The sequence below is a fragment of the Colletotrichum acutatum genome (genome assembly GCF_030867785.1).
Source record: "Colletotrichum acutatum strain CBS 112980 chromosome Unknown BDZ83scaffold_18, whole genome shotgun sequence".
Classification (NCBI taxonomy): Eukaryota; Fungi; Ascomycota; class Sordariomycetes; order Glomerellales; family Glomerellaceae; genus Colletotrichum; species Colletotrichum acutatum.
The window spans coordinates 413,308-441,234 of NW_026849012.1; the positions used below are offsets into that span (position 1 = coordinate 413,308).

At 52.7% G+C, this 27,927-nt stretch overlaps 7 protein-coding genes across 7 annotated transcripts; 1 reads left to right on the forward strand and 6 right to left on the reverse strand.

Annotated features, from left to right (window-relative positions):
• Positions 1–174: 174 nt before the first annotated feature.
• On the reverse strand, positions 175–1,808 carry BDZ83DRAFT_609941 (uncharacterized protein). Its single transcript, XM_060507566.1, has 2 exons — positions 1,461–1,808; positions 175–823 (listed from the first exon to the last, which is right to left on the reverse strand). The coding sequence occupies exons 1-2, from the start codon at positions 1,623–1,625 to the stop codon at positions 212–214; spliced, it is 777 nt and encodes a 258-aa protein (XP_060368389.1). The 5' UTR covers positions 1,626–1,808; the 3' UTR covers positions 175–211.
• Positions 1,809–9,745: 7,937 nt separating this feature from the next.
• BDZ83DRAFT_728210 (S-adenosyl-L-methionine-dependent methyltransferase) lies at positions 9,746–11,504 on the reverse strand (the record flags this gene model as incomplete). Its single annotated transcript, XM_060512800.1, has 5 exons — positions 10,988–11,504; positions 10,782–10,917; positions 10,610–10,733; positions 10,113–10,552; positions 9,746–10,065 (listed from the first exon to the last, which is right to left on the reverse strand). The coding sequence occupies exons 1-5, from the start codon at positions 11,195–11,197 to the stop codon at positions 9,746–9,748; spliced, it is 1,230 nt and encodes a 409-aa protein (XP_060368390.1). The 5' UTR covers positions 11,198–11,504.
• Positions 11,505–11,819: 315 nt separating this feature from the next.
• BDZ83DRAFT_570808 (WD domain-containing protein) lies at positions 11,820–13,431 on the reverse strand (the record flags this gene model as incomplete). The annotated part of the gene is made up of 2 exons (XM_060504340.1): positions 11,820–13,145; positions 13,207–13,431. The coding sequence occupies 2 exons, from the start codon at positions 13,429–13,431 to the stop codon at positions 11,820–11,822; spliced, it is 1,551 nt and encodes a 516-aa protein (XP_060368391.1).
• Positions 13,432–13,697: 266 nt separating this feature from the next.
• On the reverse strand, positions 13,698–15,521 carry BDZ83DRAFT_141461 (uncharacterized protein). The gene is made up of 2 exons (XM_060501280.1): positions 14,974–15,521; positions 13,698–14,917 (listed from the first exon to the last, which is right to left on the reverse strand). Exons 1-2 carry the CDS (start codon positions 15,398–15,400, stop codon positions 13,965–13,967), a joined length of 1,380 nt encoding a protein of 459 aa, XP_060368392.1. The 5' UTR covers positions 15,401–15,521; the 3' UTR covers positions 13,698–13,964.
• An 893-nt stretch (positions 15,522–16,414) lies between these two features.
• Positions 16,415–20,795, forward strand: BDZ83DRAFT_570830 (DNA mismatch repair protein; the record flags this gene model as incomplete). The annotated part of the gene is made up of 12 exons (XM_060504346.1): positions 16,415–16,651; positions 16,705–17,026; positions 17,077–17,117; positions 17,171–17,444; positions 17,471–17,578; positions 17,635–18,035; positions 18,083–18,357; positions 18,410–18,558; positions 18,632–19,136; positions 19,957–20,083; positions 20,166–20,253; positions 20,305–20,795. The coding sequence occupies 12 exons, from the start codon at positions 16,415–16,417 to the stop codon at positions 20,793–20,795; spliced, it is 3,018 nt and encodes a 1,005-aa protein (XP_060368393.1).
• Positions 20,796–22,740: 1,945 nt separating this feature from the next.
• Positions 22,741–23,877, reverse strand: BDZ83DRAFT_717201 (uncharacterized protein; the record flags this gene model as incomplete). The annotated part of the gene is made up of 2 exons (XM_060511920.1): positions 22,741–23,484; positions 23,551–23,877. 2 exons carry the CDS (start codon positions 23,875–23,877, stop codon positions 22,741–22,743), a joined length of 1,071 nt encoding a protein of 356 aa, XP_060368394.1.
• A 1,412-nt stretch (positions 23,878–25,289) lies between these two features.
• BDZ83DRAFT_749338 (uncharacterized protein) lies at positions 25,290–27,655 on the reverse strand (the record flags this gene model as incomplete). The annotated part of the gene is made up of 5 exons (XM_060513749.1): positions 25,290–25,529; positions 25,592–25,698; positions 25,774–26,476; positions 26,550–27,091; positions 27,646–27,655. 5 exons carry the CDS (start codon positions 27,653–27,655, stop codon positions 25,290–25,292), a joined length of 1,602 nt encoding a protein of 533 aa, XP_060368395.1.
• Between the last annotated feature and the right edge of the window lie 272 nt (positions 27,656–27,927).

Here is a 27,927-nt window from a genome sequence, read left to right on the forward strand (position 1 = left end):
TGCATGACAAGGCGATCAAGATTGAAGCTCAGCAGCCGGTGGAAGTCTTGGACGGTTGCATGGGAAGCATGTGCGCAGAGAGGGTTATCCTGGCAGATGCTTCGTTGACGTTGATGGTGGCGGATGGGTAGGTAAAACAAGGCTGTCATAATCTTGAGGCAAAGGAGAGCTTACAATGATGCGATAAATACCGTCATGTTGGGCAATCTGGCTAGTGGCTAGCCGTCTGTGTTGTGTGAAAGTGGAAAAGGCCTCGGAGAGGTGGATGGTCCGGTTTGGAAGAGGCCGCCGAGTGATGGCAAGGGATGGAGGTTGAGTAAAAGTTAACGAGGTTGAGGCGGAGGAAATGGGTAGCTACTAGCAGCTTTTCGTAAGGCAGAACATGTGGGAAGAGTCGAAGTGGTGTGTGGTTGAACAGATGAAGTTGATATGTCCTGGGTTGAGAGGTTTCTCCGTTGTCAAGGCGAGGGAGAGGAACCGAAGGCGAGGTGACGTTGTTCGTTTGTAGCAAGGTACCAATTTCTGGAAAAGGCCCTACAAAAGGACGGGATGGTGGATGAACAGACGGAGGGGTGTGTGTGTGTGTGGCTGAGGTGAAATGTGGGAGAGCAGTGAGAGGTGATTGGATTGATGCTTGTCTCAGACACAGCCGTAGGTGAAATGTGAGTGAGGATTCCTTTAGGTCAGGTAAGAAAAGTGAGGATGTAAAAGGACGGGAAGATGAGGCGAGGGAGAATTTGGAAATAAAGAGCTGCCGGGAGCTGTGCGATTGTAAGGTATTAGTTGCTGTGGCTGCTGCTGCTGCTTGCTGTGTTGCTGGGAGCTGCGCAAAATGTACCGTCAGCTTTGAGCTTTTTTATTTTCTTGGTTAATTAAGTGCTGGTCCTTGTCCCCGGACCAGCCAGAGCCTGAGCCTTGCGTAATGTAAAGTAGCACTGGCTGACACTGGGCTGGGCGGAGGCGCATGCGTCAGGGAAAACACAGAAACGGTTGGGCCAGTGAGCGATGCAGCTGCGAGGAATCGATCGGGGTGGTGGTGGTGGGGAGGGAAGGAAATGGTGGAAACAGAAGAAGTGAGGATAGAATGACGGGTACGGAGTAGCGTTTGTGTTTACTCTGTTGTGTCTGTACAGAGAGTATCGTGAAGCGTTTGTCTTGTGTTCCTCTTCTGATTCTTCTGTCTTCTCCACGATGTTTCGGCATGCAACGTTTTCTCGAGAATATTCCAAAGTGGGGTGGGAATGCCGCTCTCTCGGTCTTTTTTTTCTCAAACTTTTTTTTCGTCTCTCACACTCAACCCTGGGCGGAAAAAAAAAGTCACGATGAGAGGGTGGGATTGGACGGGATGGGATGGGACAGGACAGGACGGGGATTGTACTTTAGTGCGAGTTTAAGGTGAGGGTGAAGTGGATGTGATGTGGGCGCGGTGGATGCTGAAATTTGACTGGACTGTCACTGACCGGGAGAGCTGCGAGTGTGAAAATGTGGATGGAGCAGCGGGATTGGCCCGGAGGGAATTGGACGGGCTCGACTGGGGTGAAGGCTGATGATGATGGGCTGTTGGATGGTCCAGGGGTGTGGAAGCTCTCGGGACGTATTGCAACTGCAAAGAGCCTGAAGAGCATGGGAAGTGGAACTGTGAGGATATAATGATGGAAACCGTCTCCTTCCTGCGCAAGGTATGGATGGGTTGGGGAATGACGGACTGCAATGAAGCAAGTGTGGTTTTGAAGGTGACGCCATTCGCGGAACGGCCCAGCCCACTCACTTATTCTCTCATTCACTCACTCATCCAATTCTCTCTCTCTCTCTCTTTCTCTCTAGCCCTCTCACCCTGACTTTCAGATGACCAGCTGTTTGGGGCCACGAGTGAGATGAGAGGGGGAAAGTGAGAATGAGATGAGGGTGAGGGTGAGGATGAGAGTGAGAGATGTACCTGGCCGGGAAAGGAAAGAACAAAACAACAAGGTGGACGGACGGGAAGTAACTGCCAACGGGCGAGGAACGTCACTGACGTAATGAGGAAACCGAGCTACGTACCCTTGACCTTTACTCCTAAGCCTGGAGCCTTGAGGCGACGAATGCGAATGGGAGCTAACGCAGTGCACGGAGACGTACCGTCGACAAGTCGAGACTGCGCAAAACGAGGCTAATGCACGCCGTCTACCAAGACGGAACCGGAGACTGAGAGACACCCAAAGTCGATGTGTACCTCTTCGTATTGCTGGATGAGTGTTGGACAAGAGAGCCTGGAGAGGCAGCTGCAAGATGAGATGCAGCGAGAAAGGTAGACGGGACCTTGAGCCTAGAGGCAGAAAGAGGCTGCCGCTAGCCAGAGACGCTATCTTGATTCGAACCGGCTATTCGCTCCCTGCGACTGGTAGGTATTCGTATGGTAGCTTGTACTTTGAGTAGCTCGTCCGTAGCTTTGGTTGGATTTTGTTGGCCTTTGAGGCTTGCGTGGTGGTTGTGGCGGTGGTGCTATGTTGAGAATCCCGTTGGACCTGTCCTTTTCTGACTCTTTTGTGAAGAAAGAGAATTGCAGATTATTTCCCCTGATTTTCTAATCTGAATATGTTTCGCGTTTCGGGTCTGGTCATCAACGTCCTTCGACTTTTTCTTCGCGGCGTTATGTCGTTTTAAGTTGGGCGCCCCGGAGCAGGGTGTTCCACGTAGCAACAGCGGTGCACCCTCGACACTGGAGACCGGGTGAACGGCTAGACGGGGGGGAGCTCGACCTCGAGCGAGGGAGGGGTGGGATTGGGAAGTGTGGATGGGTTGGGTTCAATGGGTTGGCCAGCTGCAGCCCTGGCGGTCGACAACTGAACGCACGTGTGGAATGCGACGGACCCGACGGGCCCACGAAGGAGCAGAAGTCCGGGGGAGTGAATGGCGATATTCAGAGAAGAGAGACGACGATGAGGTGGACGATGATGAGACCGAAGACTGGAGAAGATGAGGGAAAGTTGGTGGTTGACGGTAATGCTGACGACGACGCTGAGTTGTGGTGGATAGGTTCAGGAGATTTTGTTCCGCTGAAGGATCCAACTACACGGAGTATTTTGGTTTGCAGATGCTCGATGAATTTTGATCTCCAGAAGGTGACGGCGATGGTCCAGGATAAATCAAGGAAGAGCCGAGAAAGCCAAAGAGCTAGTGTGGGGAACAAGAGGACGAGGGACGGGAAGAGAATCGAAGATCGGGATGGCAGGAGACTTTTAACTAGCCACAACTTCACGGCTCGGGGGTGATACCGCATGGAAGATGGAAGATCATGGTTGAAGAATCCAAAGGAACTCAGTTATCTTGTCCCCATCTTCCATGTCTGTCCTGTCCTGCCCGTCCCTCCTCCACATCGCTGAGTGTGAGACGCCTCTTTCATCCTACCCTAACCACCCCCTCAAGATAGCATCTAACATCATGCCACGCCATGCAACGGACATTTTCTGCGGTTCCAGAGCGAGTGGACGACGGGGCCCAGGCCAGCCGCCGTCTGGTCTGGGGAAAGCTCCATGTGAGAAATGCAACGTCTCTGCTTCTCGGTGAGGCCTCTCCTTATCCGCGTCTAAGGAGAACAAGTACAACTGTGTACTTCCAAGTTGGTGTTGCTCATCACCTGTTGTTATTGTAGTCTGACAACTTAACAAGCATGTTTCCCACCAGAACGGAAAGGAAGCTTGTCGCCGTTGGTGTATCATCCCCGAGCAACACGACCAAACCAGAATCCTACCTCATGCGGGAAGAATTGGAAGAAGCCAGGTGCCGCGATGGCTGTTACCGGAACGGATTCGCGGTACGAACATCACCATCCTAGACTTTGCCTTGCCTGCTCCGTCCAGTACGTATCCGTTGGGACACCTCGGTTTCCGTGCCGCTGTGACTCTCTGAATCTTGGGGCTGACAGGGATGGTGATGCTGCCCATCTTCCCTGGTCAGTGGTTCCAAGGCAACGTCAGGGATCCTTCGGGAATGACTGGACGGAAGCCACAGCGCCGCAAAAAGACTGGCCAGTCTCGACAGCCATGTTCCTCAATTATAGGCACCTAGCGAACCACCAAAGGCTGCTCCGTAGCTGACCGGACGACCGAAATGTTTTCTTATTACCCCAGGGTTCAAGACATTGAGACACGGTGGCGTGCCAATGATTGAAGAAAGCCAAAGCTGGGAAGCGCAAAAGACAAAAAGGCAAATATGATTGATGATGGACTAATGATGTGTCGTTCCCTCAAGGCCGACAGGAGCCGTGAGTGTCACTTTGATCGTCCATCATCAGCCGGGACTCTCAGCATCGCACTGCGAATGGTGGGATTCTCTCATTTGTGACTAAAAGAACTCTCTTTGGTCAAGCTTTCAGTCTGAAAGTCCAATATGTCAGACTAGGACTGGCCGGCCTAGACCGTGCCACTTGTGCTCACTCAAACACTCGCTCCCATCATGAACAGCACGAGCCAGTAGGTAGATGTTGCGCTTCGTGGCCCTGGTTAGGATCTGCTGATTTCATGTTGCCCTCAAGATTGTCGAGACAAGCCCGCTTGCCCCCTTGCTACCTCGTTCACTCCGCCTCATCCAAGCTAAAGGGACATGAACTGAGACTCATGTTTTGGACGCTCTTTTCACCAGTGTTCCCTGCCTCTCTCTCTCCTATGCCTCATGTCACGTCAATCAAGTAAGTGCAACGCGCCAACAAGCCACTGCTATTTGGTGAGGTACACCTGCCAGATCGGCACAAACGAGGAGCGGAAAGTCTCTCCCTTGTGGGAAAGAGAGCTGAAAATGCGACCATGGGTTGGGCGTGGCTGCTACAGGAAACATCTGGAAAGCATCGCGTCTAGCAACATCACGTAGTCTTTCGCTTCTGACGTCTTCCTCACATCTTCGTCCAGTGTCTGTCATCGCCGCCTTCTCTTCTTCTTGACCTTCGCCTTGACTCCTCTTTTCTCCTTTTGGTTCAAATGAGGGGGAAACAAAAGACAAACACTAACACTAAACACCACCACCACCATAACCATCATTCTTCATCAGCAGCTCCAACAAATCATCACCGCCAGCCAGCCACCACACCGTCGCCTAGATTTGCCCGACGAGATTCGGCACGAGCATCGATCACCACCACCTTGACCATCACCAGGTCCTCCAATAGCTCGGCGATACCACCGAGCCAGGACATTCCCTTTCCCTGTGAGCGTTGCCGCCCACCACCCTGGCGCGCAGACAACTGTCGTTCTACGGTACATCACGCCTGCACATCAACATCAACGCTGCATATGCACCTCGTGCGACCCCAGCACAGCCCGACCTTGAGAGATAACCTGGCGCTTCGCCTTACGACGAACAATCCCCTTTGGATTGGCGATACACCACCTTGGGTAACCTTTCCACTCGCCATCCATCGCGTGGCTACTCTTTGACCACACATCTAAGCACGCCTCGTTGACGAAATTCTCAAAACTGAGATGGATGGTTTCCTGGGCGGTTGTTTGCCGCCCACAGCGCCTCCGATAGACAACTTTGAGATTCTGTCATCGTCATGGAGCATTACGTTATTTCTCCATCTGCCGTCAAGGAAGACTTCTTCGTAGCACCGCCAGAACGCTTCGACAAACACGACTATAGGGCCACGAACTAACATCGTATACCCTCCGGCAATGGTAACCCGAGAGCTTGTCCCCTGGCCTCCGCTGCCCACGTTGGACCTGGTGCAATGCGGAACCTCAAACTCAATCCATCATGCAAGCTCTCGATTCCACCATTTCAGGCTCACAGGCAATGCCTGGTTGGTGTCGCCCAGTGTTGGGAGGGCTCTACACCATGCTGAACAAAAGACAGCTTGGGACCAGCAGGGTCTTGATTGAAGCTTGCGCAGTTTGACCGAGCGGCCAAAGCAACCTTCCAAACATCTCTTTTGCTCCCATGTCATGCTTCTACACCCTGGGTGGAATCGCTGGCTCTGGCCGGGTCCCTGGTCCCTGCGGACTCGGGCTCGCGTTCCACGCTTTTTTTTTTTTTTCCTTCTGCTCTTCTCCCCCTCTGTTTCTTCAACGCTCAAGACCTTTAATGGACCATTCTGAGATGGAGCAACTTGTCCATGTGACAGGAGGCCCCTCTTGAAACTAAATGGGGAATCGGGGAGAGCCACAACTTTGTCTCCATCTGCAAAGTTCTAGTCAATCACCCGGCCAGTTCAGCCCAGCTTCCTATCCACCTTCCTCCACCGAAGCGGGTGTGGCTCAACGGTGCCCACTTCAATCTTGAGGTTCGGAGAGACCACGGCGCGGGGAAACTTCGCTCTGGGTTTTCGGGTTCCGCGAGGATGCGTCTTATGAAGAAATTCTACAAGAACCCATGTCTACCATCTATAAGCCCTATCATCATTCCGACTATCGCCCACTCTCACGGTCATCTTTAGAAGCATGTGCTTCCTGCAGCAGTCCCAAAAGAGCGACTCGCCAGAAGATGTTCAGGCAAGCCGTATCCTCGTCTACCCCAACAAGGCGGAGACGGCGAGGGCTGGACAGCCTAGAGCACCGAGAGGTCCGAATCAGAACCAGGACGCGTATTGCTACAAGTCTGGGTTATTATGCAGCGCACCTGGGGGCCTGTACTGGTGTATCGACTCATCATTACCTCCACGAATTCTTTGAGGGCCTCGGGAAATGGTTGAGGAGCGACATTGGCCCCCTGTTTCCTGCTTACCATTCTTCACGATGCAGCCACGAACGGAGCGCGATATTGCTGAGCCTTGGTCCATGGAGTTATTAATCCACACATTCACAACAGTGCCATCCGTGTTGGGCAATATGCCATTGCCAAGGGTCGACGCACTCGCCGGCCTGTTACATGCAACGCCGATCGGCAACTAGTACGGCAATATAAGCTCGGCTGCGAGTCTCTCCTATCGCTAACCGTTTTGCTTGTCAATGTTTGGGTTGGGCACCAGAACCAGATATCACCAAGTAAGAAATGCCTCAACAGCGGCCGCCCAGCCGAAGCGGCTGTGACTCTGATAGTTGTAGCGGCCCAATCAACCTCAGGGCAAAGGAAACGGTTTCGAACAAGAAGCCTTCCCTCCAGTCAAACCTTTCATGTCAACCTCGTGGCATCCCACAACACAATCCACAGGGGAAATCCACAGCTTGATTCACTTCAACTCCATATCGATGTCCCATCCTTCCCCACACAATCAGACCCCAGTCCAAACGACATGTTCCCCTCACATCAACCGCAGCCGCGCTGCACCCCATTTCTGTTCTGTTCATTCGATCTAAACTTCTCAAATCTTCCTCGACACCCTCATGAACATCATATCGCCGACCACTTCGATAGCACGTGCCGGTATATCCCGATGGTGCAGTGAACACTCAGTCCTTGATTGTTCTATAGGCTGAATGTAAGACTGCAGAGAATCATCCATCGGCGCCCAGCGCGCGTCAGAGTCAACTTGATCGAACAAGGCGCCGCTGAGGTGACTGACAATAGCTAGTCCATTGCCCGACGGTCCGCCGCATTATGCCTCTCCTCTCCAGGCGCCAATCGCAAAGCAGTCGCTTGGCATATGCCCCCTTGTCTAGACACGGAAAAAGAAACATCATATATGATAGAATTTCCCCGCCCATCTTGTTCGAAGCCACCATCCCAGGGCCTGGGCACGAAGTACACCTCAGCAAGATCTTGGTCACTCCGTGTCGAGCTGGCCCAACAAGGAACATTTGAATCCCTCCTCCATGTCCTAGGATCGCCCGTCTGGCACTCTGCCTGGATACTGAAATCGTTCAGAGGGCAAGATGAGAGTTCTTCGAGGTCCAAACACTAGCGATGCACCGCTTAGCGCTCGGCCGGTCAGGCAAAGCATCAGACGCCCCGGCTCGACTCGACGACGGCGCTGCCCGGCCTTACTCGATACTTTTACTAGGGGCGGCCCGGCCCTGTAGTTCCGCCATAGTACTGGGTAAGGTAGTCACGAAATAGTGTGCACTTCCATGCACCGCCGACGGGATGCCATCATGCTCATGCCAGAACGAACCGATGGGACAACGCCGATGCACATCCCATCAGCACACCAGCGGCACGGGATTTCTAGCCCAATCTGGATTTCAGATGGTCGCCTTTGCCCATGATGCGGAGAAGGGCGTAAGGCAGCACATGTTCTTACTATAAAATTAGTACATGATAAGCTGTTGTTGGGGAAGAGGGGCGGGCCAAAGATGGAACGATCTGGTTTGACGGACTAATGCTAAGGATCCATTGCAGAGATGCAAACGCATGCAGGCCGCGACGACATCCAGCAGAGCATTCTTGCTCTAGGAGGGATCTTCGGCTCGCCTGCTTTCGCTGTAGTTCTCGTTCAGCCTCCTTCTGTCTACACAGGTATTTACGTGCTTGCTGATTGGTGCCATGGGATACGATTCATGGAGACTACCGTATGCAGGGCATCCAATGCCATGGCTCGTTCAACCGCGGTAACGCATGGCGAATAGCACCTCTGTCCCTATTCCTTACTTCGGAATTGACAGCTTCTGAAAGGAAATCGGGATGGAACATCAAGTGATTGCTATCCTTGCGGTTGAGTTACGGTGGTTTAATTCCCGGCAACGCACTACCTACATGTAGATCAGTGTGTGATCATTGGTAATGCCTGTGCTGCATGCAAATGCCAATCTCGTGTTGCTCAACATTGGACGACAATGACACACCAGTTACACAATACGTCTAAAGATCACGCATAGCAAGAACTGGCTTTGCTGTGTCCCTCAATCCTGTGAAGTCACCTTACTGTAGACTTGACATGTATCCGTGGTAAGACCTCGGCTAAGGAGGAACACCTGATCTGATATCCCGGCTTGTTCGGCTGTCTACCATGGCCGCGTCTTGTTTCTCCCCGCTTCCTTTGTCCCGATTCCCGATTTGATCCCGCGATAGTGCTCCGATTCCAGGCTCCCGTTAGTCCGCGAGTGGGGCCGATGACATTATGTCCGAGTAGACGAAGTGAGACCCAGTTCAATCGAGGGCGAAGCTATTCGGGAGAGAGAGTAGATTTGGAGACTAGCTGAGACTTTTCAATAAGTCTAAATTCATTAAACGCCACTTCATCAGTGGTCGTAACTATGTATGTCATAGCCTCCCTCTAACGAGACGCTCCCCAGCCTAATGGTTTACAGCACGAGATTCTGATGCCAAGATGGAGATGCTTTACTCTATCCTCAGGTACGTGCCTTAGTTCAAGTTGAAGAGAAGAAGACGGAGGCTATCCATCATACTCAAGATCAGAATGCAACAACTTTGATGCTAGTAAAAGTTCTGTATAAGTACGATGGTAAATCAGATGCAGTGCCCTCATGTGCTTAGCAATAGCTGGCAGTCGCTCAAAAACACCACCTACGCCCTGCCTGTCCATCAAAGAGTCACACGATGGAAAATCATTCAGCATCTAACAATTGACCAAAAAGGAAAGAGCAAAAAAAGAGTTCACCACCGGTGTGGCTACATCTCTTGGTGCTCATGCTGGGATTCGAACTCGGGGACTCGTATGCGTTAAGCCTGTCGTCGAGTAGGCTGGTAGGCGATTTTGATTGTTGACCATGAACCACTCCACCACCCAGCCAGTTTGACCTGACCCGTCGACCTAGACGGGCGCCTGCTGGCTGGTGACGGGGATGGAATTGAGGGGGGGTATATATCTTAGAACAGGAACACACCAGGCAGCAACGGAATACTCATGTTCAGATTCGGAATACCCCTCATCCTACATCTATCTCAAGACTTCAATGACGCTATGCACAGCAGACTTCAACCTCCAAATCCTGACAACATGCAACCCAGCCGAGTTAATCAGCTCCCTCCACTGGTCCTCCGTCCGCTCTTGACCGGCAACCATAGCCATCATCTGGATGTCGAAGGCGGTTGTCTGCGGGTGTGCTAGAGCCGTTTCGAAGATGTTGTCGTGAATGAGTAACCTGCTGAAGCCGGGCGTCATTGCTTCCTTTTGCATTTCTAGGATCTTGCGGGCTGGGGCGTCAGACCAGTCGTGGAGGATGGAGTGCATTAGGTATGCTTTTGCTCCTGTTGCGTCTGTGAATGGCGAGTTCTGGATTACAGACCGAGGTAATTCAACTCACCTTTTATCGGCTGTGCTGTAAAGAAGTCATATGGAACCTTGTTGACTCCCTCCGGCAAGACAGCTTGCTCTACCACAGATTCTAGATCCTCGAGATACAACCGAGAGGCTGTCTCTGGGTAGATGGAGTGGAGCTTGAGAACATCGTGTCCGGTACTCCCGCCAATATCCACAAGCAACGGCACCTGAGGATCATCTCCTTCTGTCAGTGTTTCAGCAGGGAATAATTCTGTCCACGGAGGATGGAGTCCGGAAATGGTCTGCTGAATGACGTTGAACTGCTCTTGCTGTTTGGGATGGGCTTGGTAGTAGGACCACAGATTGCCGTCCCACCTCTGCGCGTATTGGAAGACGGTGTTGGAGGAGTCTTGCGGGTTGATGTAGTTCGTTTTTGAAAAGTATTCTGGCATCTTGGCGTACATTGGGAGGATTGTGTCGTTGCTTGAAAGTGTTAGCCCAGGGATGTTCTTCTAGAAGACGATGGAGGATGGTTCCTACAAGCTGTGGATTAGACTGTCGAATATCGGTGCTGTGATGGCGACCCCAAATGATGTTGGCCTGAAGACCCCTACCGAGGTTTCCTCCAGCAGATGATTAGATGCCATTAGACGGAGGAACCGATCTACATCGTAAGACATAGGCAACCTTACGAGATGAAAGAAAGACTTACAGAGTAGCGCAGGATCACAAGTGCCTCCAAGAAGCTCAGCGAGCTGGCAACTCGTCATCTGCTCGCCGTTCCTAGCTTGCCATTTCTCAAAGAGTTGCAAGTCCTTCAGGATCTTCAGAGTTGCGCCAAGGGCCGGCTACGTTTGTGTAAGAATTATTGCAGCGAGCTCATGAAAACGTTGGTTGACGATGAAGTCTTTCTCTTACCTGTGTCATGCAGATTCTCACTAACGTCTCCCATGGAGACTCCAAGCGCGTCATTAGAGCGTATGTTCCGAGGAGTACTTGCATGCGTTCATCTTCGCTTCCGAAAGAGGATGATGTTACGTCTTGGATGCGTCCTAGAAACGAGGCTGCCGTGAGCTTCGTCCTACTCCCATCCTCCGATGCCCCTTCTTTCTCATCTTTGCTGTTCATCGCGTAGTTAGAGTCTTTACTTATTTGGCCAAGGTGGTCTACCTCTTGGGGTCATTGGTTAATATTTCAATCACAAGCAACTACTTTCTCCTGGCTGAGGCTTCTGGTATTGCAAGGGCCTATTTCAAGGCAGCCGGTGGCCGGCGGTCACTCGTTTTAACGCTGTGCAGATCAAACAAGTCTGCGGAGGGGGGTTCTTCCATTGAGTCTTGGCCATCCGGGGTGATGCTGGATGCAATGACCCGTGCTCTGTGCAAAGCAAAGAGCAGAGCTGTGCCACTATTCTGGGAAAGTAGTTTGGCTTTTGACAAACGCTTACGGAACGAACAACTGGTCTAGGAGTAAAGTTTATCTCGCAGAGTTTATGTCAGATTGAGGCGAAAATGCAATCCTAAACGGCACACGCCGCCTGTTTCGTGCTGCATGGTTCAATACGTCCAGCAATTTAAGCCGAGGCGGAGCACGTCAGAAAATTCATAGACAGCTTGGGAACAAATGGGGTATATTCTCTTTTGTGTATCCGTATTCTAGTTGCCAAAAACCCATCCATCATATGCGCAAGACCACGCATTGCAATAATTGCCTAACTTTGCGCAACGAAGACGCGCAAAAACTTGCTCCCTCAGTGACACCACAACCTCACAGCCTTATCCTTGCCGCCACTGCCCACGCGCTGGCCGTCCCTAGGACTCCAGTCGACAGCATACACCTCATCCTGATGCCCCGGAAGGTCTACGGCCAGCTTGTGCGTCGCCATAGACCAAACCTTGAGCGTGGTATCCTTGGACGCCGTCACAAGCAGTCGGGAGTCGGCAGAGAAGGCGCACTGATACACGGGTGCGACGTGTCCGCGCAACGTGTTGATGAACTTGCCGTCTCTCGCGCTCCAGAGCTTGGTATGGTTGTCCCAACCCGCGCTGGCGATGAGGGTGCCGTCCGGGGAGAAGGTGACGTGGTTGACCTGCTTCTGGTGACCCAGCATGCGCGCCACGGGCTTGGTGCCTTGTGACGGGTCCCAAAGGTACATTGTGAAGTCGTCGCTGGCCGAGACGATGCGCTCAGCTACCTTGCCCTGGATCTTGGCGGCCTTCTCGAAGCGTTCCTTAGCCTTGGCGCGGCGAGCCTCCTCCGTCTCTGGTGTGGGAGTGTGGTCGAAGAAGCCCGTTCTCAGGGCAAAGTCGGAGGATAGAGCGAGGTGGTTCACCCAATGGGCGTGAGAGGACAGCGTGTGCACGAGAGTGCCCTTGACCGAGTCCCAGACCTTGACCGTCTTGTCGTGGCTGCCCGTGTACACGAGCCCAGTACCACCCCATTTCACACAGCTGACGCTGCTCTTGTGGCCCGACAGAACGTGCTCTGTCCGCCCCGTGTTGACGACCCAGATGCGCACCGTCGCGTCCTTGCTGGCGGATGCCAGGCGGGGAGTGCCGTCGCGCCAGAGGTGGTAGGGTTCCCAGGCGATTCCAGTGACCCATTTTGCGTGGCCAGTCAGGGGCTGGCCGACAGCGACGCCTTTATCCGGATCCCAGAGGCGGACCGTCTTGTCCATGCTGCCCGTTGCGAGGCGGCGGCCGTCGGCGGACCACGCCACGCAGAGCACCCAGCCGGAGTGGCCCGAGAGTGTGAACTTCGGGGTGCCTGTCTCGGTATCCCATATGCGCGCTGTCTTGTCGCCACCGCCCGTTGCTAACCTCTTGCTAGTCTCGGGGGAGAACTGGGCTGAGAGGATGGCTTCGCCGTGACCTGGGATGCGGTGGGCCATACGAGTGACGGCTTGCACCTTGAATACAGCCTGGGGCTCGGCACTAAGAGTGACTGTTGTCTCGAAGGGATTTGCGACGCCATGGCTGCGGAGGAGCTCGAGGAGGTTGGTGGGGTATTGGTCGACGATGATGTCTGTGTCAGGGATGTGGATTCGGAACTTGTACGGGAGGAAGTCTTCTCTATCCTGTCTTGGGGGTTAGATAATGCCTGTATATGGTATTGTCAATGGGAAGGACATGGCTGACCTTTCCTTGCAAGGTGTTGAGAAGGAGAGTCAAGTTCTTCTCAGAAGCGTCGGCGAGGGGCACTTCGATCACCTCGGCCAGCTGCTGTCCGTCGCCGTCAACGAAGCGGGCCTTGAAGGAGCCCTCAAGGCCCGGGGCCATTGCTGTGACATCTTGCTGGGTCTGGGTCTTCTCGAGCGTCTCGCGCTTTTGACGCTTCGAGGGCGGGGGGAGGACCGTCGCCATGGTTGTTGCGTCGGTTGACCGCCTGCTCGAAAAATTGGCCTTTTTTTGGTCTTTGAAATTGTCAGAAATATTTCGACTACGGCGATGCGGGATGGTGGGGCAGAAATTTTGATGTGCAGACGGGACGGTGGACCAGAGACCATCGGTCAAAAATTGTCCGTGGTTGCGACGCCCCCACTAACAACGGCCTAAAAAAATGTCATCGCTAGCATTTGCAAGTGGAGAAACAAAGTGTTGTCTGTTAGTGCGGGCATTGATAAGATAAAAATGACCCCCAGTTCAGACGATGAACAAACTCCAAGAGCCATCCTAGCAGCTCTCTCCCGGAACTGTGCTATTTCAGCGAGAAGAAAACTAAGTATGTCCGGGCCAGCTTGCTGCGCTGGTATCCTTATAAACGCCATGCCCCAGTTCCTCCGTCCGGTAGGGTATGTCGTAACCCTCTTACACATTACACACACTGAGCCCTTCTCAAACTCATCATACACACTCCCTCCTCATCTTCTCCCAACGACCAACGGTAGGAACGGCGACTATCTTCCCATGTGAAGGCTGGGGTCGAGGGTCTGGTCCATGGCTGTCTTCTTCGGCCGGCCACGTCTCTTTGGGCCCGTGGCCGGCGAGGCACCTGCCGCTCCCTTTGACATTGCATTATTCGTAGGAGTCGCAGTGTACTGATGGAACACTTGCGGCTGACCTTGAGCCGACTGCAAGCCGAATTGGGGCACAGGAATGGGCGTCTGTTGGACAGCGTTCTGCTGTTGGAAGGTGTTATTAAGGTGCTGCCCGCGCATCTGCATCGCCCTCTGGTTGCGCTCCTCAATTTCAGCTTGCCGGTCTCTATACTGCGCGTGCTCATCGTGGGTTGTCTGCTCAAACGGGTGCTTGGGCATACCAGCCATGCCATCCCGGGACATCTGATTCATCTGCTGCTGAACCCGATTATGGTTATGGCCGTGATTGTGGCCAAGACTATGATTCTGTACTTGTTGCTGCTGGTGCTGTGGGGGATGTTGTTGATATTGTTGATGCTGCACTTGCTGATGCTGCTGCTGCTGCTGCTGTTGCTGCGGTTGAGGGGGTTGCTGTTGTTGGTGCTGTTGGTGTTGTTGCTGTTGCTGCGGGGGTGGTTGCGATAGTTGTTGTTGTTGTTGTTGTTGTTGCTGTGGTGCCTGCTGCTGCTGCTGCGGCTGTTGTGTACTTTGCGATTTGCGTCGACTTTCTTCAATCTCTTGATGCTTCTTCTCCTGCCTAGCCTGCCTTTCTTGTCTCTGCATATCCTCGTTCTCGACGGCGTAAATAGCTGCGATGCGCAGTTGCATCTGGGCTAGTATACCCAGTCGTTCAGGTTTCGACATCTTACGATATTCGGACTTGAAGTTGTGAAAGGTCTCGCCGGTAAGTCGCATCGTGTTGGGAGCAGCTCCCACCATGAGAAGGAGGGCGGCTGTCGTAGGATCTGGCGTCGGACCAGAGCTCTGCACTTCTGGGGCTATGAGGGTCAGCATTGAACCACGGACGGCAACGGCAAGGGAGACAAACCAATTGATACGTCCTGAACAACGTCGGCATCTCCTTCCGCATCAGCATCCTCCTCATCGGTCGGCGGGTCAGGCGTGCGCGCCTCATGGTTATGTTCGCTGCATATGATGGTCAAGATCCATTTCCCCAGCGTCTTACGGTTGACGGCTTTGGCCTTCCAAGGGCAATTGGTCTTCTTGGTGGATGTCTTCAGCTGCGTCGCTGTGCATTTGTAAGGCTGGCCACCACGATCGCAGACGAGATCACATCTGACGACCTCGCTCCCTTTCTCGTAGGTCCCGCCGACCTTGTTTCGATGGGTACGTGACTTGACGACCTTGTACCCATCTTTTTGCATGCGCGTCTTCAGCGCCGCGAAGAGCTCGTCGAATGAGGCATACTCCTCGGTGCCGTCGCTACGGTCGCGGGCGCCCAGGATGCCAAACATGTTGACGGCGGGGCGGGGCGACTAAACACCAATGTCGCGATGGCTTCAAAAGCCTGGTCCCGGATCCGTGTCGGTCGAGATGGGCAGTTCGAGTCGTGGTGTCGCGGCGCGACGCGGTTCGGCTTCCTGTGCGGATTGGTTTTCCAAGCCTGTCGCAAACTCTTCCTGACGTGTCGGGGCCGTGGGGATGACGACTTGACTCCACCGGTCGACATCGCATTACTTTAGTGGCTGTGCATCCGATGATGGTGTGGCTGGTGCTTGTGGCCCCACTCTTGGCTCGGCCGGGACAACCCCGGCTCGTCCGTGTAAGTCAGGCAGGAGCTGTCGATTGTTGCTGCGATCTTGGTATGAGGTCCTTCGATTCTTCTCAACGACTTGCCGTCTATTTCTTTCGGTCAGATAAAGCTCCAATCTGTTCTGCCTAAATTTGAGCCTCACCTCCCAAGACTGTAGTCAACCAGACATATTCTGATTCCTGAACTGCGAGATCGCCAGCATCGCGGCTGGTGTTGTCCATATAGCCACAAGATGAATCCTCGATACTTGCGGCCCTCGAGGCCTTCGACCGGTTACATGACCACTCCTTCTCAGACACCAGCACCATACGGGAGGGCGTCTCCTTACTTCTCCCAGACAACTTCAAGAACGGGCACAAGCTCAGCAGATCCGAGAATAGGAGGCTCCTCCACGGCAACGCCGACACCCTCTTCAGCGGAAGACCCTGTCTCTAGTTCTTACTACACCTCAAGCTACGACTACGGTAACGGTCCTAGTGATACTCTATCAAGATCACGTACGACCCGGCCGAGCACTTCCCATACTAGTCGCATGTCGCGAACCCCTTTTCTGCCCAACAGCGCTAAACACACCATAGTGTGCGCCCTGAGCGAGGCTCGCGGGATAACCCCTGCTGTTGGAATTGTATTCTTCAATGTTGATACCGGAGAGGCCATTCTTAGTCAGATCTCCGACAACAGGTTCTTCGTTCGCACTCTCCACAAACTTCAGATCATGGAGCCAACTCATCTCCTAATTGTCAGCTCGTGCTGCCCCCCGAATCCCAAGTCGAGGCTTTACAGCCATATCGAGGAACATATGCCAGATGCAAAGATCACGTCTCTTGATAGAAAGTACTGGTCAGAGATGGATGGGCTCAATCGTATTCAAACCTTTGCGTTCCGAGAAGACGCAGAAGCCGTGAAAGTTGCTATCGAAGGCAGCTTCTATGCGACTTGCTCATTTGCCGCGGTAGGAACATTCTCAGGAATCTACGCCAGCATGATCACTGACTTTCCCTAAAGGCTATGAGTTTCTTGGAGACCGAGTTCTCCGTGCGAGTTGTCTCACACTCTCTTCGCATTCGCTACCAGCCCTCGGAGGATACCATGATGATTGACGTATCTGCCATCATGTCTCTCGAGATCCTTCAAAATCGACGCCACGCGACGTCTAACGACAGCCTTTACGGTGTTCTCAAGCATACACTGACACCCATGGGCGGTCGGGTACTTCGAAGTAATTTACTGCAGCCGTCTACCCTCAAAGAGTCATACCTTGAGCCAAGATATGATGCCTTGGAGGAACTTCTTGCAAATCAAGACATGTTTGCAGAGGTTCGAACAGGTTTGATTATATCATCTGCTCGTAATCGGCGACTTGCTGATATTGTGCAGCTTTGAAGGCTTTTCCTGATGTCGAGAGCATGCTGACCAAGGTACCGAACTATAATGACGCCTGGCCTCTCCCGGACCTTGCTGACTGGGATAGCTTGTCATCATCCCTAATAAACCGTCCGTCGAAGCGTCAGAAAGAGCAATCAATCATATTCTTGTGGTAAAGACCTTTATAGATGCCGTTCCACCAGTGTTCCAGGCGCTAGGCCCTGCCACGTGCCCCCTTCTCGCCAAGATCAGGGATCTCTGCCGGCCAGAGTTGACTGCAGCTGTCAGAGAGCTTGTGTACCAGAACATCCATGAGGATGTCCACTACGTCAAAGGCGCTCTGGATCTACGAAATCAAAGGACGTTTGCGGTCAAAGCAAGTGACTTCTGGCCAATGTTGCTGAAGATTGGCTAACAATGCAGCAGCCTGGAATCAACGGGCTTCTCGATGTTGCCAGACAAGCCTACAAGGAAAACACCGATGACGTCCATAAACATGTCGAAGAGCTAAATCGTAATTGAGCTGAGTCTCCACCACCATCCACTCCTCCCTCCTAACGAAGATTGTAGGCGAGCATAGAATCGAAGCTATCCTACGGTTCGACAACGGGCGCAAGTACAGCCTTCGAATGCGAGCAGTGGATTTCGAGGACCGGGCTGTACCTGCGGTGCTTGTCAACCAGACGATGAAGGGTCGGTACATCGAGTGTCTCACAATGCATCTCAAGAAACTGAACCAGAGAATCACCGACTCCGTCGCCGAAGTAGTCATGCTGAGTGACAAGGTTATACAGGACCTCATCGACAGCATCCGAACCCAATTACAGCCCCTCTACCGCGTCTGCGATTCAATCGCACTACTCGACATGATTGCGTCATTTGCACAGGCAAGTTCGACGTACGATTGGAGGAGACCGGAAATATCAGATACTCTGGCGCTGAAAGCTGCTAGACACCCCATCATGGACAAGGTTCGGCCCAAGCACTGCTTCCCTTATTTCATGCTGATGAAAAACAGACTCTGAAGGGTGGCTTTGTACCGAATGATTATTACGCTGCCGAGGAGCACCGTTTCCAGATTGTGACCGGCTGCAACATGAGTGGGAAAAGCACTTACATCAAGAGTGTCTCTCTGCTCCAGATCATGGCACAAATAGGCTGCTTCGTGCCTGTTGAATACGCCAGTTTTCCCATTGTCCACAACATCTTCGCTCGGGTGACTACCGACGACAACATTGAGTCCAACATGTCAAGTTTCTCGCTTGAGATGAGAGAAATGGCTTTTATCCTTAGGTAAGTGCTACTTAAGCAGAAGAGTTTAGTGTGCTGACATGCCTACTTCAAGCAATGTCACCCACAAAAGCATCGTCATCATTGATGAGCTAGGTCGAGCCACAAGCACCCGAGATGGACTTGCTATCGCGATCGCCATAGCTGAAGCCCTTATACAGAGCCGTGCCATTGTATGGTTTGCAACTCACTTCACAGAGCTTGGTAGGTCCCCTAACATAGTTCCCTAACTTAGCCCTAGGTGGACGTGATCGGGGGTTGACTCAAAATGCCTTAGCCGACATCCTAGCCGATCGCCCCGGAGTACTGAACCTTCGTCTTGTCACGCAAGTTTCGACAATGGACAATAACGTACCCAAATTGACCATGATGTACAAAGTTGAGTCGGGAAAGACGGAGGAGTTGCGATACGGCATCACACTTGCAAAGGCAATGGCATTTCCCAAACGGTTTCTAGAAGTTGCCGAGGAAGTCGCCATGTCGCTACATCAACGAAGGGAACAGAATAAGCAATCTTCTCAAGCGAGAAAGATGCTCAACCGACGCAAGCTAATACTCAATCTTCACGAACAGCTCAAACAGGTGAGGAACTCGGAGATGGATGATTCGTCGATGAGAAGCTACTTAATACGTCTTCGAAAAGAATTCGTCTTGCGAATGGATGCCATCGAGAATGGTGGCAATCAAAGCAGCAGCACCGCTAGTGAGGCTTTAGGAGACGAGGAAGACGGGGAGTATGGGGAGTTCGATGACGAAGACGTCATTGGCGCTGTTGATGCCGAGTCACTTTGGAGCAGCTGAGTGGAATAATTGTGGGAAGGTGATCTGAAGATGACTTTTTGGAGCAATGTGGTGCCTCCATTGCTAGGTTGTGTTTTAGGTATGGACTTGGCCACCTACCTGGCTGTTGTTAATGAGATAGACATATACCGTAGTTCACTTCTCTTAACAGGAACGCACAAGATAAAGTAAGAGGACTGCTTTGCTCAGTGATAAATCCCAGTGCCTCATGGAAGCTTGAGCTTTTGCCATACTCTGCCCAAGGCTGCGTACGCAGAGCCATGAGGACAAACCGCCTCCCATTGCTCTTCAGATGGATATTCGGAGCTTCTTATGCATAGAAGGGGCAAGTTACGTTATTCCAGTGCTCTTGGATTGAGGCCATTCTCAATTTTCTACGGGTTGAGTCTGGCTTGAATTAGGCAGGAAGCAATCGCCGCTCCTTCCATCCGGGGGTTAGGGGGTTTACCACACAAACGGAAGGCATAAACCACCCTCTAGCCTTGCATCTTTCCCTCGCTGCAACCTCCACGGTACCTTTAATCCCCAATCCACCCGCCTCGCCGCGTCTGTTCTGGTACAGCGTTCTTCTTCCATCACTCGAATTCACACTCTGCATTGTGGACTTGCCTTTACATATTCCATTCATTCATCATCTCTGACCTCAACTGTCTTGTGCATCGTACCGCACACCGGCGGCCTTTTGCGCGCTATGATCATTCTGCCTTGCGAAGGTGCCGAAGAGGCCATGGAGGGGTCCAACCTCCCATCGTGAGTCCACCCTGAATCTCCATTTCTGTCTACCTTGCTGACATTTTATAGCCTTTGGGAGACGAAGAAGGGCGCCGATATTCTTCTCATCATGGGTGACAGCAAATGGGAGCTTCACGACAAGGTGGTACGCGGTAGAAGCGGCCTGATCGACCACATCCTTGGGATGGTTCAGATGGTAAGCTCCTCATGTAGCATATCATCTCGCGAGGTCAAGCACGACATCTGAAGTTGCATTGACTGCTAACGGACGTCTTCAGAAAGAAGGATTGAGAAAGATTCCACTGAAGGAGCGCATGTTCCCGTACTCAGCTCTGAACACAGTCTTGAAGTACTTCTACTTTGGAGGTGAGCGATGCCTTCGGCTGTGGGAAGGTGGAGTGTGCTGACCATTAGCAGAAAGCCTGATCACAGAAAAGTCTGAAGTGATAGACCTCCTCTCCTTGTACGAGGTGTCCGCGACACTCGACATTCTCCCGTTGCAAGAGAGGATTGCTTTCCAGACAGGCAACTTGCTTGGCGAGATCCTGTCCAGTGGCACTGACAGAATGGGAGATTTCTACATTGTCGTCGAGGTCATCATTGCCGAGCAGGACAGCTCGTGGGTGTTTATGCACGAGGAGATGCAACGAGCACTCAGCCCCTATTTCCTCAAGCTTCTGCAACAAGACACCTTCGTGGACCTCATCAAACAGAATCCAGCATTCTGTTTGCAGGTTCTTTTCACCGCTATTGATCGCATCGAGATACTCGAAGACGCTGCAAAGGAGGCAACGAGTGTGAAGGGTGTGAGTGACGCGGGCACCCACGCTGTGATCGAACATGGTAGTGACATTTCGAGACGTTATGGTAGGTACTTGGCCGTGGGGCACCAGCTCTGCCTTCACTGACACAAAGAAGTCGAAGCAGAAACACAATCAGACATTCCGCTGCCGCACACTCCGAAGAAATCCATCCATCCGACCACAGGCAATGATGATCAGCTCCCATGCTCTGTCGATGAGACGACTCCTCGGCCCAGAGAGCTCGAATCCATGGTGAAATTGGGCACGGATTTCATCAGTCGACTGGATGAAGCCAAAATCTCTTCGCAGTCCATCCCTGGATTGGCGAACAAGTCTGGAGCGGCAGAGAATCCCAATTTCACCTCCAAAGATGCCAGAGGTAAGTACTTTTCCTGCCATTCGGCGAGTTCTGGTTCCATTTTGGAAACACTTCGGGTTATTTTTCATACGTTTCACAAGCTGATTGCGCGATAGTGAGCCAAATTCCGCAAGACTTTGAGTTCAACTTTGAGGCGAAGAGCTCCGAGACCAAGAGTATGTCGACGAGTATGAACCAGAGCCAAGTACCCAGTCTTGCGAAGATGCCGAGAGTGGTCACTGCAAATGGGGCTGCTCCGAATGTCCGCCCTCAATCATCATCATCATCACATGCATCTACTCACTGGGAGTCTTGCAGCGAGGGCGGTGAAGGAGGTGTCCCAGTCACCGAGATGAAAGAATCAATCGCTAAGTCTGCCTCTGTCGAGCCTTTATCGTACATTGGTGCAGCGCCGGAGTCTCATTTCCAAGATGAGAAGACACAACCGACCTCCGGAAAGGAGAAAGGCATAAGATTGGGGAGCCCGTCTTTGAATTCTTCCAGCAATATTGAGGGAGACCTACCAATTTCCACATCCCAAGGCTCCAGTGCCCGTCAGACCAAGCAGATTGCTGTTCCCATCATCTTTGAGCGGTCCAGTCCCTCATACGCCTTCAACAGCGACAGCCTTCCTCAAGGCTTCCAGTTTTCTGGTGGACCGCAGCGAGAGCTATCCAACGCCTCTAGCAGTAAAGCTACTCCTAGACACGTTCGGGGAGGAAAGACAGTTGTTACGGGAGTAGTCGAGAGAGAGCAAAGAGAATACGTGTTGAGCGGGTCTGGTGTCTCACAAACCAAGGGGACAACTGCTCCCGCCGTTCCCGAGCGATCAAGTCGCTCATGCGCCTTCAACAGCGAAAGCCTACCACGAGGCTTCCAATTCTCTGGGGATGCCCATGAAGAGCAATCCAAAGAGCCGAGTGTCAAGGCATCAAGCAGTAGGGCACCCGGCACCAAAGCCTCTACCAGCTGCGCTCAGCAGAATACGTCTTCGTCTTCCCACACCAGAGTGAAGCCGAGCCCTTGGAAAGCCGACAAAGCAACGGCGAAGCAGATAAGAAAAGGCCGGCTGATGGTCGAGCCTCCTGGTGAGTCGCCAAAGCCGTTCAATTTTTGGTGGTGTGTGGTTCTGCCTTGCCACTGGCTGCTCTGTTATCCGAAGGCCTTCTTCTCACCGTCACCACAGAAACCTCCTCCAGCTCACGAAGAAACTTCAGTCTCGAAGGGGACAATTTGGAGAAATGCTGCAAACCTTCTTGAAGTTGACAGATCTCCCAAAGCATCTCAGGGAACTCAGTGACGCAGCGTCATGCGATTTCTCGGCTGTGACTCAGTGTCTCAAAATGCTGTATGGGTATTTGATGAGCTAGAGCAATGCTAGGAAAGAATGCTTTCGAGGACAGAGGCACCCAACACTTGTTTATCGGTACAAGGTATGGACCCCCTACAGAACGTCGCAGAGTATGACTGACATCACCTCAGTACTGAAGTTTTCCACCGAAGAAACATACCCTTGTGGATCATGTACCTCTGGACATGACGGACATGAGAGTCTACATGTATTGAAGTCTCAGAGGGCATGGTATTGGAGACAGCAGGTGAAATGTAGTAGCAGCCGCATACAGGCCACCAAATGTCGGGGTAGTCTCGCAGATAGATCAAGGCCACGAAGACCGAATGCAATTCACTGTCTTACAATTGAGCCTTCTCCGTCCGGTTGCCCTGCTCATCAAACCAGATCTTGGTACCCTTGATCATAGACTCCTGCAACGCCGCACCAATCTTGACAGCAGCCACCGCTGAAGTCAACTTGATCGGCACAGGCTTATCCTCTAACACACTCTCGGTAAACTCGATCGCCTCGGTTGTGAAAGCAGCCCTAAACCGATCCCAGTACGTTTGCGGCAGCTCTTGCCGGATGCCTCCCGGCGTGTAAATCTTTACATGGTTCTCCGCCGGCAATAGGTTAACCGATAACTTGCCCTTGGTACCAATAATTTCTGTAGAGTCCTCCTGGCCCGCGGCCATCATGCGCGAGGCATACAGATACGCGATCCGCCCGTCGTAAAACTCGACCGTGCCAACAGCGTTGTCGCGGTCATTATGCTTCCGCAGGTCCGGCTCGACAGCCGTGATACCGACGGCGTGGACGGACTTGACCTTGGTGGTCTCCTCGTCAAAGAACCAGAGCGCGAGGTCAATGTCGTGGATGCTGCAGTCGACAAAGATGCCGCCCGAGAACTGGGCGTAGGCGACGAAGAAGCCTGAGGGATCGAAGACGTCACACGTCTGGCTGCGGAGGATGGCGGGGCGGCCGATGAGGCCTTGTTGCATCTTTGCGTGGGCGTCGCGGTAGGAGGCGTCGAAGCGGCGGGAGAAGCCGCACATCACTTTGAGATCTGGACGTTTTGCGGCTGCGTCGACGACAGTTTGTGACTGTGACCATATTGTTAGTTACACCGCATATCGTCATTGTCAAATGATCCTGAGTGAGGAACTTACAACTTCAACAGTGGTGCCCAACGGCTTCTCACACAAGACGTGCTTGCCCTTCTCAATGGCCTTATTGGCCTGCTCGGCGTGGACAGAGGTCGCGGAAGCCACGCAGATTGCCTCCAAGTCCTTGTGGGCGAGCATGTCGTCGTAGGACTCGTAAACGGTGACGCCGTGGGGGGCAAGGTTCTCGGCGGCCCATTGGCGCTCGCCGGCGTCGGGGGAGCTGACGGCCACGAGGGTCGCGCGGGGCACATTTTGGTGGAAGTTGAGGGCGTGGCGCTTGCCCATGCGGCCGAGGCCTGCGACGCCTACTTGGAGCTTCTTGGTTGACATTTTTGCTTTTGCGGTTCTAGTGATGGTTCGTGTGATGATGTGTTGTCGGAGCTCGGTCCGGTGCTCGTGGTTTGACTTGTGATCGTGAGGAGGGTGGCGTGGGGTCTATGTCTATGTCTATCTTCTATGGTATGCGATTCGAGCGGTAGCTGGACGGTCGTAAGGATATCAAAGATGGAAGAATGTACGAATAATGGCGGTGACGAGGACGGGTGGGATGCTCCTTTTCGCGCAAATGTACAATCTGGGAGAAGTCGAAGGGTACCGAGGACGGCTTAACATAGCTCTACAAACAATCAGGGACCTCTGGTATCTTATATTCCATAGCTCTCCCGTACGGAACCTCACCGTCCTCGGAGCTCTATCGGAAACCATTTCCCGACAAGAGTAAAGAGCTCCATCGCGGGGCAGCTCTGACGCTGAGGAGGATACCAAGTCATGCCAATTGACCAGTGGAAAGTGGAAGCGCATGTCAGAATCCCACTTAAGCGCGCTCAGGAGTCAAGACGCGTCGAGGAGCCCACGTGAACTTGCAGCATTGCTGAGCTGTAAGAAAGCTTTGAGGCATCTCGAGACTTGGCTTTGCAACCGGTGTAAGACAGCCCACTTTCCTTAGTCTGTCAATGAGGCAGGTGGGGGCTTGGAAATGAACAAAGAAGAGCTTCGCATTGGTTACTCAATAGGTCGGGGGAAATTACCCCGACTCTCGATCTAGATTTTGAGGCAACTTTGTCCGATGTCTAAGTCTTACGGGCAGATTACGTGAACGAGACCGAGCTCCGCGCATAAGCCCGCCACCATGCGACTAAGTATGGTACACTACGGATAAACCCCAATATCCCAAAGCCAAAGAAGAAACTAAGAAAAAACTTGTTGAATATGTTTAGGAACCGGGGTAGCACCGGTAGCCACTAAGTGTGCGTTCCAGAACTGGTCATGCCCTGCATGTGTCACAATCTCATAGGTAAAATGTAGCCCGCATTACGGATACGGGGTAATGTCCGTGTTCATTGAGTCTATCTGATCCTCCGCATTGCCCAGATCCGCTCTGTCGGGATCACCAGAATTGCTCCCCGTAGCTCTCCAGCCCTCCCCCCTTCCCCTACCCTTGGTGCCGGTTTTCTGGGGTACGGGGTAATGGGGAAGACCAGATGACCGGAAATAGAATCGTTTAGTTTCTCCCTGCAGGCTTGGGGATTTCCATACTCACGGCAGAATTGTCCGTGGTCGTTGCGTCTTGACCGTCTACAATAGTAGGCGCACGCAAAGGCAATTACCGGAATTCTAATTCCGATCTTTCCAGATGGTATGCTGTAACTCGAGACACAAAAGAATCCAATGCGGGATTGCTGCAAGATGCAGTGGGCAATTACATCGAATTGGCACCTAATCAAGCGTAGAGACATAATCTGTCATGAATCGTCCTCCCACCCCCACGCCTTCTTCAAATGCGACTGTGCCGAAGCAGTGGGCCACATGTGCTGGACATCCGTCTTCACCAAAATGTCCAATAGTGCCTTTTGCTCAGCATACTCGACGAATCTGTCCCCGCACGCGGTGACACCCATGCAGGCCGTAAACATGGCTGGTATCGTCTGCTTATTTGATAGTGCGGCGCCACATAGTTCTCGGACTTGCATACGAATGTCGTTCTAAGGATTCGATGTCAGCTAGACCTTTAGTAGCGATTATGAGAAAAAACGGAACTCCTTACATCTAGCTTTTGTCGGGCTCGAATTCGACTAGGTCCTATCTTAGGGATGCTCTCGTCGTGGCACATCAAGAGCGCGCGTGCTAAGGCTCCGTGCACATTTCCAATTACTAGGCCATGTTAGTGGGTTCGTCCACTATATACCGCTCCACGTAGAATAGCCTCAGAAAAGGGGCAATACTGACCGACGGCATGGTTAATGTAAAAGATCTGCGGAAACACCAAGCCCGAGGCAAGGTCCGGCTCAGAATATGCAATCGGCAACCAAGAAAGCGGCCTCGCGCGTAGCCAGTTGTAGTCATACTCAGCCAGCCGCTGATACTCACTCTTGCGGTTCTCCACCTCGCCAAAACAAAACTGCACCACCTCGGCGCAGTGCACGACGATGCGGTTCGCCCAGCAATCGTCATCGGCTGGCGAAAAGGAACGGTCGATGAAGAGGTGGTCGAGCTTGACTTTGATCGGCCGTTGCGTTGCAAACGCCATTGTGATTTCCTGCCGGAGCCCCACCCAGAACGAAGCCTGTCGGAGAGAGCTCGGCGGGTCGAGGGCGGATGCGTTTTGCGTGTTCATGAAGAGCTGGATGCCGAGGAGGTGGCCCTCATGGTCTGTTCCTATGAGCGGGACGTCGAGCTCTTCGAGGGTGCGGAGAAGGATTGTCGCCGCGAGCAGGTCATCGTTTGTGAGGGCCGACGAGTCGTTTGAGATTGTGGTGAGGTGTTTGAGGCATTCTTGGTGGTAGCGGTCCGAGGCGTAAGGGTCATATTGTTCGTGGAGGCTAAGGTGGCGGGAGGAGAGGGCGAAGATTGCGTTGAGGAGGGTTGGACATGTTGTTGCTCTTCGTGGGACGACGATTGCAAAGTGTCGTCTTGCGTCGCATAGGTCGAACTAAAAGGGGGTTAGAGACAGCCTCAGAGTTGGCAGGTAATACTCCTGGCGCAAAGAGTGGGTGACAACTCACCCACGTGCACATGTACTCTAAATAGTACTCCATCAACCTCACCTCATGAGGCTGCGTAAAAGGAAACACGACATCATCGTGATGCTCAAAGTTTGCCAACCCGAGAGTTGACCCAGATGGAATAGCGCTGTAAACAGATGGCAAAGTTGTTGGTGTCTGCACCTGCACCTCTCTCCAACTCGCAGCCGGCGTGGAGGCGGGTTGGCTGTAAGGGCTCGGGACTAGAAGCCGGGCATCACGATAATCTCGGTTATGTGAGTCGATGATGGGAGCCGGGGATGCGGATGCGGCGCCATCGGGTTGCCGTCGTCCTCGGCGTTGTTGTTGTTCTAGGTCCACTAACAGCGCGGATGATGATGATGATGAGCCAGGATCAGGATGTATCGCTGGCAGTGGTACCCGCTGACCCTCCACCGGTGCGAGCTGCGGCTGTAGTGCTGCCGGTGGATGGAGTTGCGGTTGCGCTTGTGGTTGCGGCGGCGGGCTGCCGTGTTCAGACCAATAAAGAGCCTCAAGTTCCTGGGTTTCATCGACAAAGTGTACTATGTGACCGAGTTAGGCAATTTTGACGGAAAAGAAAATGATGTCGGGATAAGCTTCGTTCCAAGAAGATTCCAAACAAGGCATTTCTCGCCGTTTTTGCTCGTAGATCTCCTCCTCATTTTCCCCAACTTCTCCAACTTGCAAGCTCTTGGAGGTGGGACTGGGAAACTTACATCGCCGCGGATAGGGCACCCACGTCTGCTCCGTAGCGCTCGGCGTCCTAAATCAGCGAGACAAAACCCATAATAAGCGATCAGCGTTCCCGCAAAAAAAGCAGTACAATATGGCGCATTACGGAGTCTAGAGTTGCAGATTCGTTCCCGTGACGAAAACGAAATGGGGGTACGACGTATTGTAGTGCTAAACGGGGCGGGCGAGGCCATTATCTCGGTTCCGCTTTGCGTAAATCTTGACTCTTGCTTCACCAATGTCGCAACTTGTACGTCGTGTAGTGCAATTCGTAGTTGGGCGGGGAACGACTGGGGTACAACAGAGCCAAATACAACTTTGCCAGAGTTGACGATAGAGATAGAGAAATTTGGTTGTCACTTACTCAGTGGCATGCTTGAATCGAATTGCGGGGGCCGGAACACACTCCTTGCCAGTGGCTCTGCATCGAATACATGATTTCAAGTAGACGTCGGGCCGAGAAGAAGACGGAGACGCATCGCCATCTGTGCTCCACGCGCATTTGAGATGCTGCTTCTTGCAAGTCTATTGTCCGTGTTCATTAGCTTTGGAGTTGAGTATGTCCGCCAACGTAGGTATAGCGGGAGTCGGGATGGAATGCAAAGTCCGACCGGCAGGCAGTCCAATTTGGTCATCTCATCCCACA

What these genes read in the sequence shown, in the direction of transcription:
- BDZ83DRAFT_141461 (XM_060501280.1), bottom strand. Translation starts at nt 15,400, where the DNA reads ATGTTTGGCATCCTGGGCGCCCGCGACCGTAGCGACGGCACCGAGGAG. An exon ending in TGTTCAGGACGTATCAATTG is followed by an intron (nt 14,918 to 14,973) that starts GTTTGTCTCCCT and finishes TCATAGCCCCAG; the next exon opens with AAGTGCAGAGCTCTGGTCCG.
- BDZ83DRAFT_609941 (XM_060507566.1), bottom strand. Translation starts at nt 1,625, where the DNA reads ATGCTCTTCAGGCTCTTTGCAGTTGCAATACGTCCCGAGAGCTTCCAC. An exon ending in TCACACTCGCAGCTCTCCCG is followed by an intron (nt 824 to 1,460) that starts GTCAGTGACAGT and finishes CATTTTGCGCAG; the next exon opens with CTCCCAGCAACACAGCAAGC.